We start from the raw sequence: 13,107 nt of genomic DNA on the forward strand, positions 1-13,107 counted from the left end.
TAAAGTTATGAATATTGGCTCTGTATCTGTATCTCAAATGTGTTTGTTCCTGGGGTAACACCCCCAATCTCGCCAGCCCATTGTGAATAACTATTCAAGCTTGATGGGCCATTAAGAAGAATCAACTCTCCAGGTCCTTTTCCTATGCATGTCTCAGCAAGAATATGGGTGAATCATCAAACCAGGTAAGGACATGTGATATGCTCAGGTGACCCTGGACTCCATCTTGGGTTAGTAACTTTTGAGAGGCTGTGAGCTTTGTTTGAGCCAGTACATTTCCAGGCACATGGAAAAGGGTATAAAAGATGCCTGAGATTTCTCTATTTTGCCTCTGCTGCCCTCATTCTCTGGACTATAGATTTACAACTAAAATTTTTCTGGAAGATACCAGAGAAATTTTACAAGCCTACAGTTTATTCCATCACTGCAACAAACCTGATATAAGGACTCTGCAATTATTTGTATGTATATGATTTATTAACTTATTTTCTTTTAGTAACTAAAATCTAAAGTTTTATTAATAAAGGATTGGCAGCAGTGTGATTATTGGGTAAGAGCTGAGTTATATATTGACCTGGCTAAGGGGCTGATCTCTTGAGATTAGAAGGACCCTATATTTGATGAAATTGGTTTTCTGTAACCACTCATTATAGAGTCCACTGTCTGGGTGGTGAGACAAAGGCCGGAATGTCTAAACAGACTGCATCTTTGACTTCCTGTTAACTTCTGTCTCATCACACTGATTTACTTTTGTTACTAGTTTGCTATAATCTAATGATAGAATTACCCCACATCTGGAGCGAGTCCGCCCTATTTCTCAACAGATTGTCCTGAATCTGGTATTCCTGGTTGTGAGCCACTGAGGCACGGTGACACCCTTTTTAATATTGAATGACTATTTACTAGGAGATTAAATCTTGCACACTGTTAGCACAGGGGTCGGCAACCTTTCAGAAGTGGTGTGCCAAGTCTTCAATTATTCACTCTATTTGGGTTTCGCATGCCGGTAATACAGTTTAAGTTTTTTAGAAGGTCTCTTTCTATAAGTCTATAATATATAACTAAACTATTGTTGTATATGAAGTAAACAAGGTTTTTAAAATGTTTAAGAAGCTTCATTTAAAATTAAATAAAAATGCAGAGCCCCCCGGACCGGTGGCCAGGACCTGGGCACTCTGAGTGCCACTGAAAATCAGTTTGCGTGCCATCTTTGGCACGCATGCCATAGGTTTCCTACCCCTGTGTTAGTGTTAGGTAAAAAGCAAGTCCTTACTCACCTCTCCAGCACCCGAGTTCGTGCGGAGTTGGTATGGGGCTCACAATCTGTCAGAGACCAGACACCAATTCGTTGATCAACGGGCTCACACTATCCTTAGCTTAAAAGGCTTCGGAGTAAGTGTGGCAAGTTTATTAGGGGTGAGCATCAATATTTATACACAGAAGTAAACAAAGTGATTAACAGATCATAATGGTCATGCATAATCAATCAAGATTCTACAGGATAAAACAGGTTAAAATGTAAATTTAAAAAGACAAAAGGGGAGATGGCTACTTAAGGGGAGGGGGGTGTCATGAGTAGTTCGCAGGTCAGAGCTTTGATTAAAAGTTTCAGACAGAGACATCAAGTCTGGGTTAAGTTTAAGATCATCAAAAGTTCAGACTCAACATTAGCATATCTTAGGATATATAGATACTTAGGCTGAATATCTTAGATTCCCCCTTAGAAGAGAGCTGGCTGACAACTAATTTCCATATTCCAGTTAACCTAGCAGCATACAACTTCAGCCATTGATTGTTGGGAGGAGGTAGTGAGGAGAGGAGAAAACACTCTTAAAATAACCGCTTTCTGCCAGTAGTCACCAATAAGTTGTTAATTATGGATTTCAAACTTTGGAGCTACAATCTTGAAACAAGGGACCTTTTTAGCTACTAAGTTGATCTGGAACACTCTTCTGTCATAGGTCACTTGTGCAGGCACTTCCTAGGGCTGGCAGGCCAGAGGTGAGCATGTCACTGAAGTGCCCCTTCCCTTTTGGATGCCTGCACCCAGCAGGGAGCTTGTTGCAGTGCTTTTCAGTACTCCCAGCCCTGCTACTGTAAGTTCTCTGCTGTAAAAATTGGCACATCCATAGCCAACACCTCTTATGACTGACTGACATGAGGAACTCCTTCAGTGTCACTTTTCAAATGTGATGGAAGGGCAGGCCAGGAACTAATTTAAGTCCTTGCAGGCAGACAGGAATGGGTATGCAATTATTGGGGAGCAGGTGAGCTATAGCGAAAATAAAGAAATAAACTTTATTTCTTTGTCTACAGTGCCATCTGCTGCAGTCTCCAATAATTACATTTACAGCCCAGCAGTCTGTATTGCTCACTCCTCCAAGGAATGACTGTGAGGAGGAAGGGGCTGAAGAACAACAGAATATGGTTAGCAGAAGAATGAAGGCATTTTGTTTAACATAAACTCTGAGTGTCTCTCTCTCTTAGAGAGACGGACTTTGTTACAGGAGACAAATCTTATATCCCAAGTACTCTAGACTCTATTGGTATTTACCAGACCAAAGTCCTGCGTTCTAACCCCACTGATGACCCATGACATTACAAATGTTCACAGGCAACAGACCTGATTACTATGTATAGTTATCAGGATTTCAGATTCCACAGATCTGAAAAAGGAGCCTATGGAGACTGCTCATTTAGGTGGTCTGAAGCCACTGAAGAGAGGGGATTTTTCACTGAAGAAAGTTATGGTATATTGATACCACACCAGGCTGAGCGCTATGTAAGCTATGACTAAGGTATATATCCTAGTTCTTGAGTCCAAATGGAGGTCTTGGCAAGCTCTAATCTGTGGTCATAAATTTCTCAATTGTTTGAATCTTTTGCAAAGCATGTGCTCGTGTTGTCTTAACTCCATTATGGCAGGAAAATAACTTAACTTTTCTTTAATAATGAAACTTGCTTTTGTGTTGTTCGTTTGTCCTGAGGCCTATTCTTTGCTTTCACAAAGAAAGGTATGGTCTTGTGTTTAAAGCCCAGGACTGGGAATCTGATTTTTATTCCTGGTTCCACCACAGACTGGCTGTGTGGCCTCAGACTAGTTGCTTAATCTTGCTGTGATTCAGTGCCCCAACACCCCAGAGAGGGATAACACCACATCCATGAGGTGTGTTAAACTTAATATATTAACAACTATTAAGCATTTTGATAGTTTCTGATAAAAGCTGCTATAGAAATGTAAAGTATTATTCTAACAAATCCTAGAGAAAGAAACCTAGAGACTATTTCTTGCCTAACACCAAGCAGTAACAATGTGATGGTACTAACTAACAGTATTACTACTATGGTCTAATAACCTTAGCCCCTGACAAGTTATTGTATCTCTTGGTTGCTTCCACTATATGCATGTTGCTTGGCTGTGTTTGCCCTCAGCTACCAGGTGGCTTATATATTGATCACTAGACCATGACTACGTGTCGTCATGATCATTTACTCTCCATGATTCAAAGTTAAATGCATGGCTGGAGAGTTAATACAAAGGGGACACAATAGTCATCATTGTCAGCAAATAGCCATACATCACTGCAGTCATCCTGCTGCCCAGTCTTGGGAAATGGGTCATGCACTGGCCGTACACAGTAGTCCTAAGCTGCAGTAAGGTGAAGGCAGGGGCTGAGACCTAACCAAGTGTCATTTTGGATGCAGTTGTTAGCTCTGAGGAAATGGCAAATGTATTTCTAGCCCAGTAAGGGCAAGGTTATGCAATGCTGGCCTGGCAGCTAGAGAAACGAAAATGGGCAAATGGAGCAAAAAGTGGTCAAGGACAAAGCCGTGGTCAATGATTTTTCCTTCTAACCAAAAAGCGATTAAATAAATCATCAAGTAGCGTAAATCTGTGGCACCCACTAGTGTACAAAAGTTAGCAAGCTCAGTGATCCTCATCTATGTGTTCAGAAAAGAGCAATGAAAAATGATCAGATGCCAACAGGCAATTTGGAAACTATCTTGTTTGATTATTTAATGCAGTGGGTCTTGGTATTTTCCAATTGCACCAATCCACCATATACAAACAACCAGAGTCTGAATCCCCTAAATGATGAAACTGGCTTAAAATGAGGATTTCTTAAGTGCTACAATTGAGTCGGGTTTTTGAACCTTTAGGCTCCACTGACTTCACGCTCTTCTCCGCCCTCACTCTGTACGGAGGGCGGAGAGAGTCGGGCGACATCACGATTCCAGCCTGAGCTCGCGCTTTCGCACAAACGCTGAGCCGCCCTGGAGGCACCAGCGTGAGCGCTGCAGGCGCGCTCGGGCAGACTGTGAGCCCAGCCCTCACGCCGCAGCGCCCAGGAGAGGCGGGCAGAGAATCGCGGCTTTACATCCAAGGTGCCTGCAGGCTGGGCAGCGCCCGGGGAGCGTGTCTATTTGCGGGAGAGGGGCCCCCTGCGCCCGCCTCTCCCAGCCCGCCGCACGCTCTGCACCTGCCCGGCGCGCCCCTCTCGTCCGGACTACATTTCCCAGGGGGCACCGGGCTCCCCTCACCACCCGATTGGCGGAGCCCACCGGAAGGGGCGGAGCCTCGAAGGGAACGGGCCGGTGGCGGTTGCTCTGGGGCTGGCTGGATCCTCTCGGCCCAATGGCTGCTCTGAAGTACGCGGGGCTGGAGGACACGGACAGCGAGGAGGAGCTGCCGCCCGGCTGGGAGGAGCGGACCACCAAGGACGGCTGGGTTTATTATGCTAAGTAAGGGGGCGCCCGCCGCGCCGGGACCCTGCTGACCCCTCTTCTCCCTCCCGCCCCGGCGGTCAGAGGGGCGCGGAGCTGCTCCTCCTCTCCCGCCCCGGGTATGGGGGGGGCACGGAGCTGCTCCTCTCCCGCCCCGGGTATGGGGGGGGCACGGAGCTGCTCCTCTCCCGCCCCGGGTATGGGTGGGGGCACGGAGCTGCTCCTCTCCCGCCCCGGGTATGGGGGGGGGGGCACGGAGCTGCCCATCCCTCTCCCGCCCTGGGGATGGGGGAGGCACAGGGACACAGTAGCTGCCTTTTGCATCTATCCTTGCTGCCTTTCCTAGGTGGGGGGGGGGGGCAGAGAGCTGCTTCTTCCTTACACAGAGTAGCACTAGCATAAGCTGGGGTGGGGTGGAGAGGGTGGGTCATGAGAACTGGACTTAGTTAAGTCACCTATTTCACTGCATGTCAGTTTCCTGATCTGATACTTACCTCATGGGGTGTTGAGGTGATAGATCTACTGATGTGTGTGAGGTGCAGTAAGGTGCTACGGTAATGAAGGGGGAAAATAAATACCTTGGATACAGAGAAGGGAAGGGGTCAGGAATGCCCTACACATTAGGGGGGAGGGATAGCTCAGTGGTTTGAGCATTGGCCTGCTAAACCCAGGGTTGTGAGTTCAGTCCTTGAGGGGGCCACTTAGGGATCTGGGGCAAAAATTGGTCCTGCTAGTGAAGGCAGAGGGCTGGACTTGAGGTCCCTTCCAGTTCTAGGAGATTGGCATATCTCCAATTATCCCCTTTTTAGGGGGAATGGGATAAATTCTGCTTTATATGTGGGGATCAATAAGTGCAATACTAAGTACATGTAGGTGTAGCTGTAGTCTGGTAAGTGGTAACGATAGAGCTCTACATAAAAGAGGTAAAACTCCATTGGGAGGGCTGTAACACAGGGTGTGTTTGGGGGCAATATTGCTGTACATTTTTTGGGCTGAGGATATAACTTTTTCATATATTTTGGGATATTTGTGTATATATACGGGGGCAATAGTGTCCTACATAAGGGATCATGGTGCTCTCAATTTTATCCTGTGCAGGAGGAGAGGCGAAACAGGTTCCATCATAATCTGTGGGTGGCTATTGGAAGTGATAAATAGGGGTGTAGCTCAATCTGGATGTTGAGGTTTGCCAGAGTTTTGGCTGGGTGATTCATGGGCCCATAGCTGCCACCCTGTGCTATTATGAAAATGTTAAGCCTAGACATTGCCATATTCTGGGCATTTAGCAAGAGCAGATGCACTACAGGGCTGACTTGTGAGAGGAATTTCCCTGCTTTTCTATTAAGGCTCCCTTAAATGGAATGGCAGTGGAGTCAATCTGTATTGAAGTCTGAATGATGGCTCCGGTTATAATGCTAGCATGGTCTCCCTTTGTGGAAGGAAAAAAATGTAGTGGCAGTGTTTTCTCCTATGTACTGTCAGATGACTTCTCTTCTCCCTACTTCTGCACCCCCCAGTGCACTTCCTAGCTTGTCCAGCATGTGAGGAGAATTAAAAAAAAAAAATTCTTCTCCACAAACTAAATTATTCTGTCTAGATTTTAACTTTTCCTTTATTCCCACCAACTTCAGTGAGCCCAACTTTTGGTAATCATTACTAGCATGTTTTTCAGTAAGATCCTATGCATGTGATCTCTGTCAGACATAATTGTGCTGGCAAAAGCCCCTAGTGTAGAGTGACAAAACTTCAGTTTTGCTGCCATAGCTTATTTCTGTCGGGAGGCTGTAATAAGCCATACCACAGTGGCTCTCAAACTTTTTTACCGGTGACCCATTTCACATAGCAAGTCTCTGAGTGCAATGCCCCCTTATCAAATAAAAGCATTTTTTTATATATTTTACACCATTATAAATGCTGGAGGCAAAGCGGGGTTTGAGGTGGAGGTTGACTGCTCGCGACCCCCCATGTAATACCCTTGCAACTCCCTGAGGGGTCCAAACCCCCAGTTTGAGAACCCCTGCTATACCAAGACTAAGTACAGCTTTGCTGATATAAGCTGTGGCCACACTAGGAATGCTTTCCTGCTGTGGGATACTGGTATAGCTATACTGGTAAACCATTCCTAGTATAGATCTGGCCTCTGTGTGTGTGTGTGTGTGTGTGTGTGTGTGTGTGTGTGTGTGTGTGTATATATCTATATATAGATAGATAGATAGATATAGATATAAAATGTTTGTGTATATACACACACATATTTTATTTTATTTTTTTCAATAATTTAAAACAATATGCTAAACCACAGGGGAAGTACCTTATGCAAAAGAATTCACTCAGTGGGTCAGACTGTTAGCTAGTGTTGGGTTAGCTCTATTTAAGTTAGTGGAGCTGTGCATATTTACACCAGCTGAAAATCTGACCCAATATATGCAAATATAGCTGACTTTTTTTTTTTTTTAAGAAAATGTTTGATTTGTAATTATATTTTGGTCTCTGATATTTATATGGCAATTTTTTTTAAAATAACCTGTTATCCTCCTAATTAATGTTACACGTGCCAGTATAGGAAATAAGGTCTAAAGGCTCTGCATCCTCACAGGTCTTGCATGCTCAGGGCCTTATTTATTCACAGTTCTTCCTATAAGTTTACTTTGCTGACAGTAGCCTTAACATGTACCTGTATTTATATTGCATGTGTTTTGACCAAGTATTTTAGTAACTTACCAGTTTGCCTTGTAAACTAGTATTATTCTTCTGCACACATGGGTGTCAGAAATTTATATTGATCCTATCATTATTTTTTGTACAAATGTGATCACATTATCAATATTTCTAGCATTCACTCACACTGGTAGAGGGGCAGTGGAATGGGGCCCATTCTTTCTCCTGCGGTATTAGAAGGTATCCTCTTTCTTCTTTCCCTCTGAGATGCACAAGTAGTATCAGGGATGCAGCAGCAGAACTTAATCCAGCTGCTGGAGTGTTTCAGCTTAGGTAAGCATGTCTAGTCCATCCTACTCTTTCTTCTGCTCAGGTGGTGTTTGCAGAGGCCCCCAGAGCAGTGGATTAACATGTCTATTGAGATCCAGGGTCAAGTCATACCTCACAGAGCCATTGTTTCTAGCTGCCTGCAGACTTGGGCAGACATCGCTGCAGCAGTTACTCTTGAGGCATGCTTTCAAGCTTTTCTTCCCAGATGTGGGGGCTAGAAATGCCCTTTTTCTTTTAGATGAAGAGATTCTGATTCAATAACAAGCTGATGTTGTAAGCATGGGTCTATAATCTATATACTTTAATTTGGCTCTGCTTGTTTACCTGAGCTCAAATGTAGAAAGCTAAGTGGTATTGTTAGATCTGTTCAAATGAATATTTTTCAATTGAATAATAGCTCTAGATGGGATATAATGCCATCTTCCACCTTATTTAATAACTAACTAATGAATAAATCAGTGGTTTGCTGGCCTATAATTAAGTACTGTTCCTCCCTTTGGGCTCACTGATAAATTTCTTTTAAGACTTGCTATGACTTTCATTTGCTAAGGTGGAAGTTCCAACTCTTTTACATCACATCTTACATATGAAAATTACTTGGGCAAAACTTTGAAAGGGATTTTTGTGACTTCAAACTTTTCTATTATGTATTCCCATTGGAATCCTGTGGATCCCATTCATGGTTGCATGTTTCGTGCTCTTCCCCTTAAGGCCAGCGGCTTTTGTACACAATCTCTGAGTCTGTTAATGTTGCTCTTTAATCGTCCAGAGGGGTTGTTTGCTCCCTGCCAGCCTGAGAAATGAGACTTGGATCCAAACTTGTGTTTGAATTGTAGTGGCTTCTGTTCTGTGTGACTAGGTTTTTCTCAAAAGCCTGGCACCATAGACTCTAGTTACCTGAGGCAGCACTCATGAAACTTCTTTTAAACGGAGGGGATATTATTAATATGTAGGGGGAATATATTTCTTTCCTCAGAGGTTTGCACCACAGAAAGATATTATCAGATTGCAGCAGGAACACTACTATGGTGATATATTGTATTGAAGGTAAATAATAGAAATGCATCTTTACACTACTCTAATTGTCCTTTATTTATTTTTTTAAACAGTCATCTTGAAGAGAAAACCCAATGGGAGCATCCTAAATCTGGAAAGAGAAAACGCATTGCAGGAGGTTTGTGTTGGGCTTTTGTAACACAGTAAATTACAAGTAATGATCAGAATGGATGGAGGATCTAGATGGCCGATTTATGCTGTATTTGGCCCCAATCCTGTCAGCTACTTTATATAAGTAAAGCCCTGTTGATTCACCAGGGCCCGACATGTTTGCCAGGGGTCTGTGCATGTGGATTAGTTTGCATGACTTTATTTCTACATAAAGGCAAAGAATAGGCAGAAGTGCTAAGGTCTTCTATTTACTGTCCTTGTAATGGACGCAGAGACTCATGGCAAGATTCGTAAATTGCGTTATGGCCCCTTTCCGCCACTTGGGTGACACAAAGGGTCCTTATTTCAGATGTAAATGCCAGCAGAGAATTCTGCTTGTGTAGGGGAATTCCCTGCCAGTGCCACGGACTGTTCCATGTCTCCCACACCTGGGCTAGGTAAGTGTCAAGGAAGGAGTGGGCAGGAAGAGAGCATGGCAGAACTTCAGTAATCTGCCACTGGGAAAATGCCCATTTAAGGACCTTCTGTCAGTGGCTCAGGTTAGAGTGCTTTGAGAATCAGGGAACCCAGACTGGCTCCCTGAAACCTCCCTTCCCCTGTGGTAGCCCAGCTCCAGCACTGGAGAGAATAAAATCCCTCGTTTACTAGTATGATCTCATCTTGCTTAGCAAAAAGATTGTTGATCAGGGGAAAGCTTCAATAAATATAGAGGATAAATAAAAACAGTGCATTTTAAAGGAGGCAAAGTTATATATATTGAAAAACAGCCCTGCATTAAGACTAGATGATGCATATTAACATTTTCAGTAGATTAATATTAAAGGGATATGCGTAACTTTTTGGTTGGGGCGGGAGGATGAGAGCATTATAAATAGGCATGCCAAGGAGGGACTCCATTACTAAATTTGAGGTTTTTTATGTGATCTTTTATTGTGTCAGTAAAATCTTTAAAGCCATTAAAGAAAGGGATAGGTTGTTCATGTGCTGCTGATGTCTCATGTTTCATATATTGTCAATAACGTGCACATACCTAATTAGAATGTTTTCAGTATATTTGAACCGCCACCCTGATGAATTACAGCTCATATTTTCAGCCAAGTTTAGCTTCTTTGAAATAGCAGGAAAATTCCTTGATTTAAACATTTTAATGAGTATTTTATAATAAGATTTGGTTTGTAGGAAAATATTCTGTTATACTTTTTATCATTTCTTTCCTTTAACAATATATCACCTCCTATAACAGTATTGTCTGCCATACACTGGGGCTTATTCGCATGTTCAGATATGTAATGTGCATTATATACAATATTGCAGAATCCAGTATTATGATAGCTGCTGTACTTGATCGTGCATTCACACCAGCTCTGCCCAAAATGCATGGGACATGTGCAGCATATTACAAGGCAGGATCAAACCATGTGAGTTTGTACTGCAAGTAAAGTAATTTGTGAAAGGATTACTAGCCTCCTGCAAACATCTCTATATCCTTGTTAGTAATGACCATATGCCACACAATATTATTTAGTCTAGATCTTCTGAATATTATACCTTTCATCTGAGAACCTTTCCTTTGTTTTGATGGTTTGTGAGCAGTTCTTGTTGTTAAACTTAGCTTCAGTGTTCAAGTCAAGCAGGTAGGAGTACTAGGGATGGAAATGCTTGTATATATTTCCCATATTCAGCAATACCAGGAATTCAAACTTCCTGTAGAAAATGCTTTGAGATATATTTTCTGTATTCTAGATCTGCCATATGGGTGGGAGCAAGAAACAGATGAAAACGGACAAGTCTACTTTGTGGAGTAAGTACTTCAAAACATAGAACATGAATGAATAGAAGGGATGATGACACATACAAGATTTCTGATCAGTCAAGTGAGTTGCAATGCTATGATTCTTGGAGTTAAATACACAGAAACCAGTAAACAAAAACTTAATATTTTAAACTTTTAGGCATGTAATAAATCTCCCCTCCCCACCAATTTAGTAAATTGTTTCATGTAAACATAAGTATAAACTTGCAGTGCAGAATTGAGAGTGACTTAAACTTAATTCTATGACACAATACAGTAACTCCTTGCTTAATGTCTTAGTTATGTTCCTGACGCGAAATGATGTTAAGCAAATCCAGTTTCCCCATAAGAATTAATGTAAATGGCGGGGTTAGGTTCCAGGGAAATTTTTTTCACCAGACAAGACTATATTTTATATTGTGTGTGTGTGTGTATACATATGTATATACATACACACTGTATAAGTTTTAAACAATTTAATACTGTACACAGCAATGATGATTGTGAAGCTTGGTTGATGTGGGGGAGTCAGAGGGTGGGATATTTCCCAGGGAATGCCTTATTGCTAAACAATGAACTAGCACTCGGCTGAGCTCTCAAGGGTTAACATGTTGTTAATGTAGCCTCACACTCTACAAGGCCGCATGAATGGAGGGAGGGGAGACAGCATGACAGAGAGACAGAGACCGTGTGTGAGAGAGAGAGACGCTCGTTGCCCCTTTAAGCACGCTGAGCCCACTCTAAGTACATTGCCTTTTTAACTAGATCAGCAAGTTGAGACAGCAGCTGCTGCCAGCAAGCTCCCTCTGTCCTGAGCCCTGTCATGTGTCCCCCCCGTCACCCCCACCCCCAGCTCTGTGGATGGGGTAAAGGAGGGGGGGGGGCAGGGGCCATCCTGATATTAGCACCCTGTCCGCGCTCCCCCTCCTCCTGCCTTGCACAGCAAGCAGGAGGCTCCGGGGAGCAGCTCCAAGGCAGAGGGCAGGAGCAGCACATGGCAGTGCGGGGAGGGACAGCTGAACTGCTTGACAATTGATAGCCTGCTGGGTGGCTGCAACACAGGGAATTTAGGGGAGCTGCTGGTCCACCCTGGTTCCAAGCCCTCCCCAGCTAGCTCCAAAGGGCTGCTCTTTCTGCAAGCAGTAGACAAAGCAGGCAGCTGCCAAACAATGTTATAAGGGAGCATCGCGCAACTTTAAACAAGCATGTTCCCTAATTGATCAGCAACATAACAAGGAAGCAATGTTAACCGGGATGACTTTAAGTGAGGAGTTACTGTAATTGTGATATCAGTAGATTTCCAGCATCCTCTCCCAGCTAAACAGAAGATGGAAAGAATCTAGAAACAAATTTGGGAAATAATAATAATGAAATGAGGAATAATGGAGTGATTCAAAAGATAACTCCATATGAAGATTGGGTTCCCAAAGAGAACACCCGATGATATGTTAATATCCTCTGTTGTAAAGTCAGGAGAGAAAGAATTGTGAATTCTTCATACAACAAACTTTGACTGTGGTAGACCAAAATTCCTGCCTCTTCAAAGTGTGACTAGGTGAGGCTGTCTCTTCTTAGCCAAAAAAGTAATTTAAGAAATACAATAGGAATTGGTTTCGTGATCTCAGCTCAGAAAGGATAATTATATGGATCAGTTTTTGTAAAGCAAAGCCTGTTTCACACTTTCTATATGTGTCTTTGCTTATATGGACTGCCAAGCTTCCATAATTGGTTGGTCTGTTTTTGCAATATGCTCAAAATGTGTTGGATGCTGTGAAAAACAGAAGGAACAATCCCTGCCCCAGAGAGTTTACAATCTAAAAGATGTAGGGCGTCGGGGGTGGGGGGGGGAGGAAAGAGAGGTTGAACAAGGGGCAACAGCAGGAGGGGTGAGGTCATAGGAGCAGGAAGAGGAAAGAGAGGAAGGAAGGAACGATCATAAGGAATACTGAGTCTGGCTTTGAATAGACATTGGTAGAGAGGAGAAGGGAGGTAGTTTCAGTAAACAATGACTCAGCAGAGAGGGAAAAATATTTGCAGTCCATACTGTAGAATCTGTTCACACAAGGGGAGCACAGGTGTTGTGAAGATCATTGATCAGAAATGAGTTGACAATTTTTTTGTCAGAATGATTTTCTGACAGAAAATGCAGTTTCTGCAAAACAGAATTTTTCCATGGAGCAGGTGGGGAGAAATATATTTTTTTTTTGCCAGACTTTCTTTTTTTTCCATTGGGGAGGGAAATTTTAAATGAAGTATTTCATTTAGGGCCAGTTCAACCCAAAATAGAATACTTTTTGTTGAAGATTTATTGAATTGAATTTTTGAATCAGTTCAATAAAATATCACATTGCATTTCTATTTCAGCAGATTGCTTTATGGGAGTTATAGTTCAAACCCCGGTCTCTCCTATGGGCTGGGCTGGGCTGAGCTCCGCT

At 43.0% G+C, this 13,107-nt stretch overlaps 1 protein-coding gene across 3 annotated transcripts in view; it reads left to right on the forward strand.

Moving 5' to 3' along the window:
- The first annotated feature begins 4,453 nt into the window (after positions 1–4,453).
- Positions 4,454–13,107, forward strand: part of WWOX (WW domain containing oxidoreductase) — a 647,484-nt gene continuing 638,830 nt past the window's right edge. Inside the window, exons 1-3 of one of the 3 annotated variants that reach the window (XM_044986919.1) lie at positions 4,454–4,743; positions 8,823–8,887; positions 10,624–10,681. In XM_044986919.1, coding sequence (XP_044842854.1) covers positions 4,637–4,743; positions 8,823–8,887; positions 10,624–10,681 — 230 coding nt within the window. In that variant the 5' untranslated portion in view covers positions 4,454–4,636. The remainder of the gene's footprint in view (positions 4,744–8,822; positions 8,888–10,623; positions 10,682–13,107) is intronic. The other 2 variants (XM_044986920.1, XM_044986918.1) reach the window with 2 other exon arrangements.

The sequence above is a fragment of the Mauremys mutica genome, chromosome 14, assembly GCF_020497125.1.
Source record: "Mauremys mutica isolate MM-2020 ecotype Southern chromosome 14, ASM2049712v1, whole genome shotgun sequence".
Classification (NCBI taxonomy): domain Eukaryota; kingdom Metazoa; phylum Chordata; order Testudines; family Geoemydidae; genus Mauremys; species Mauremys mutica.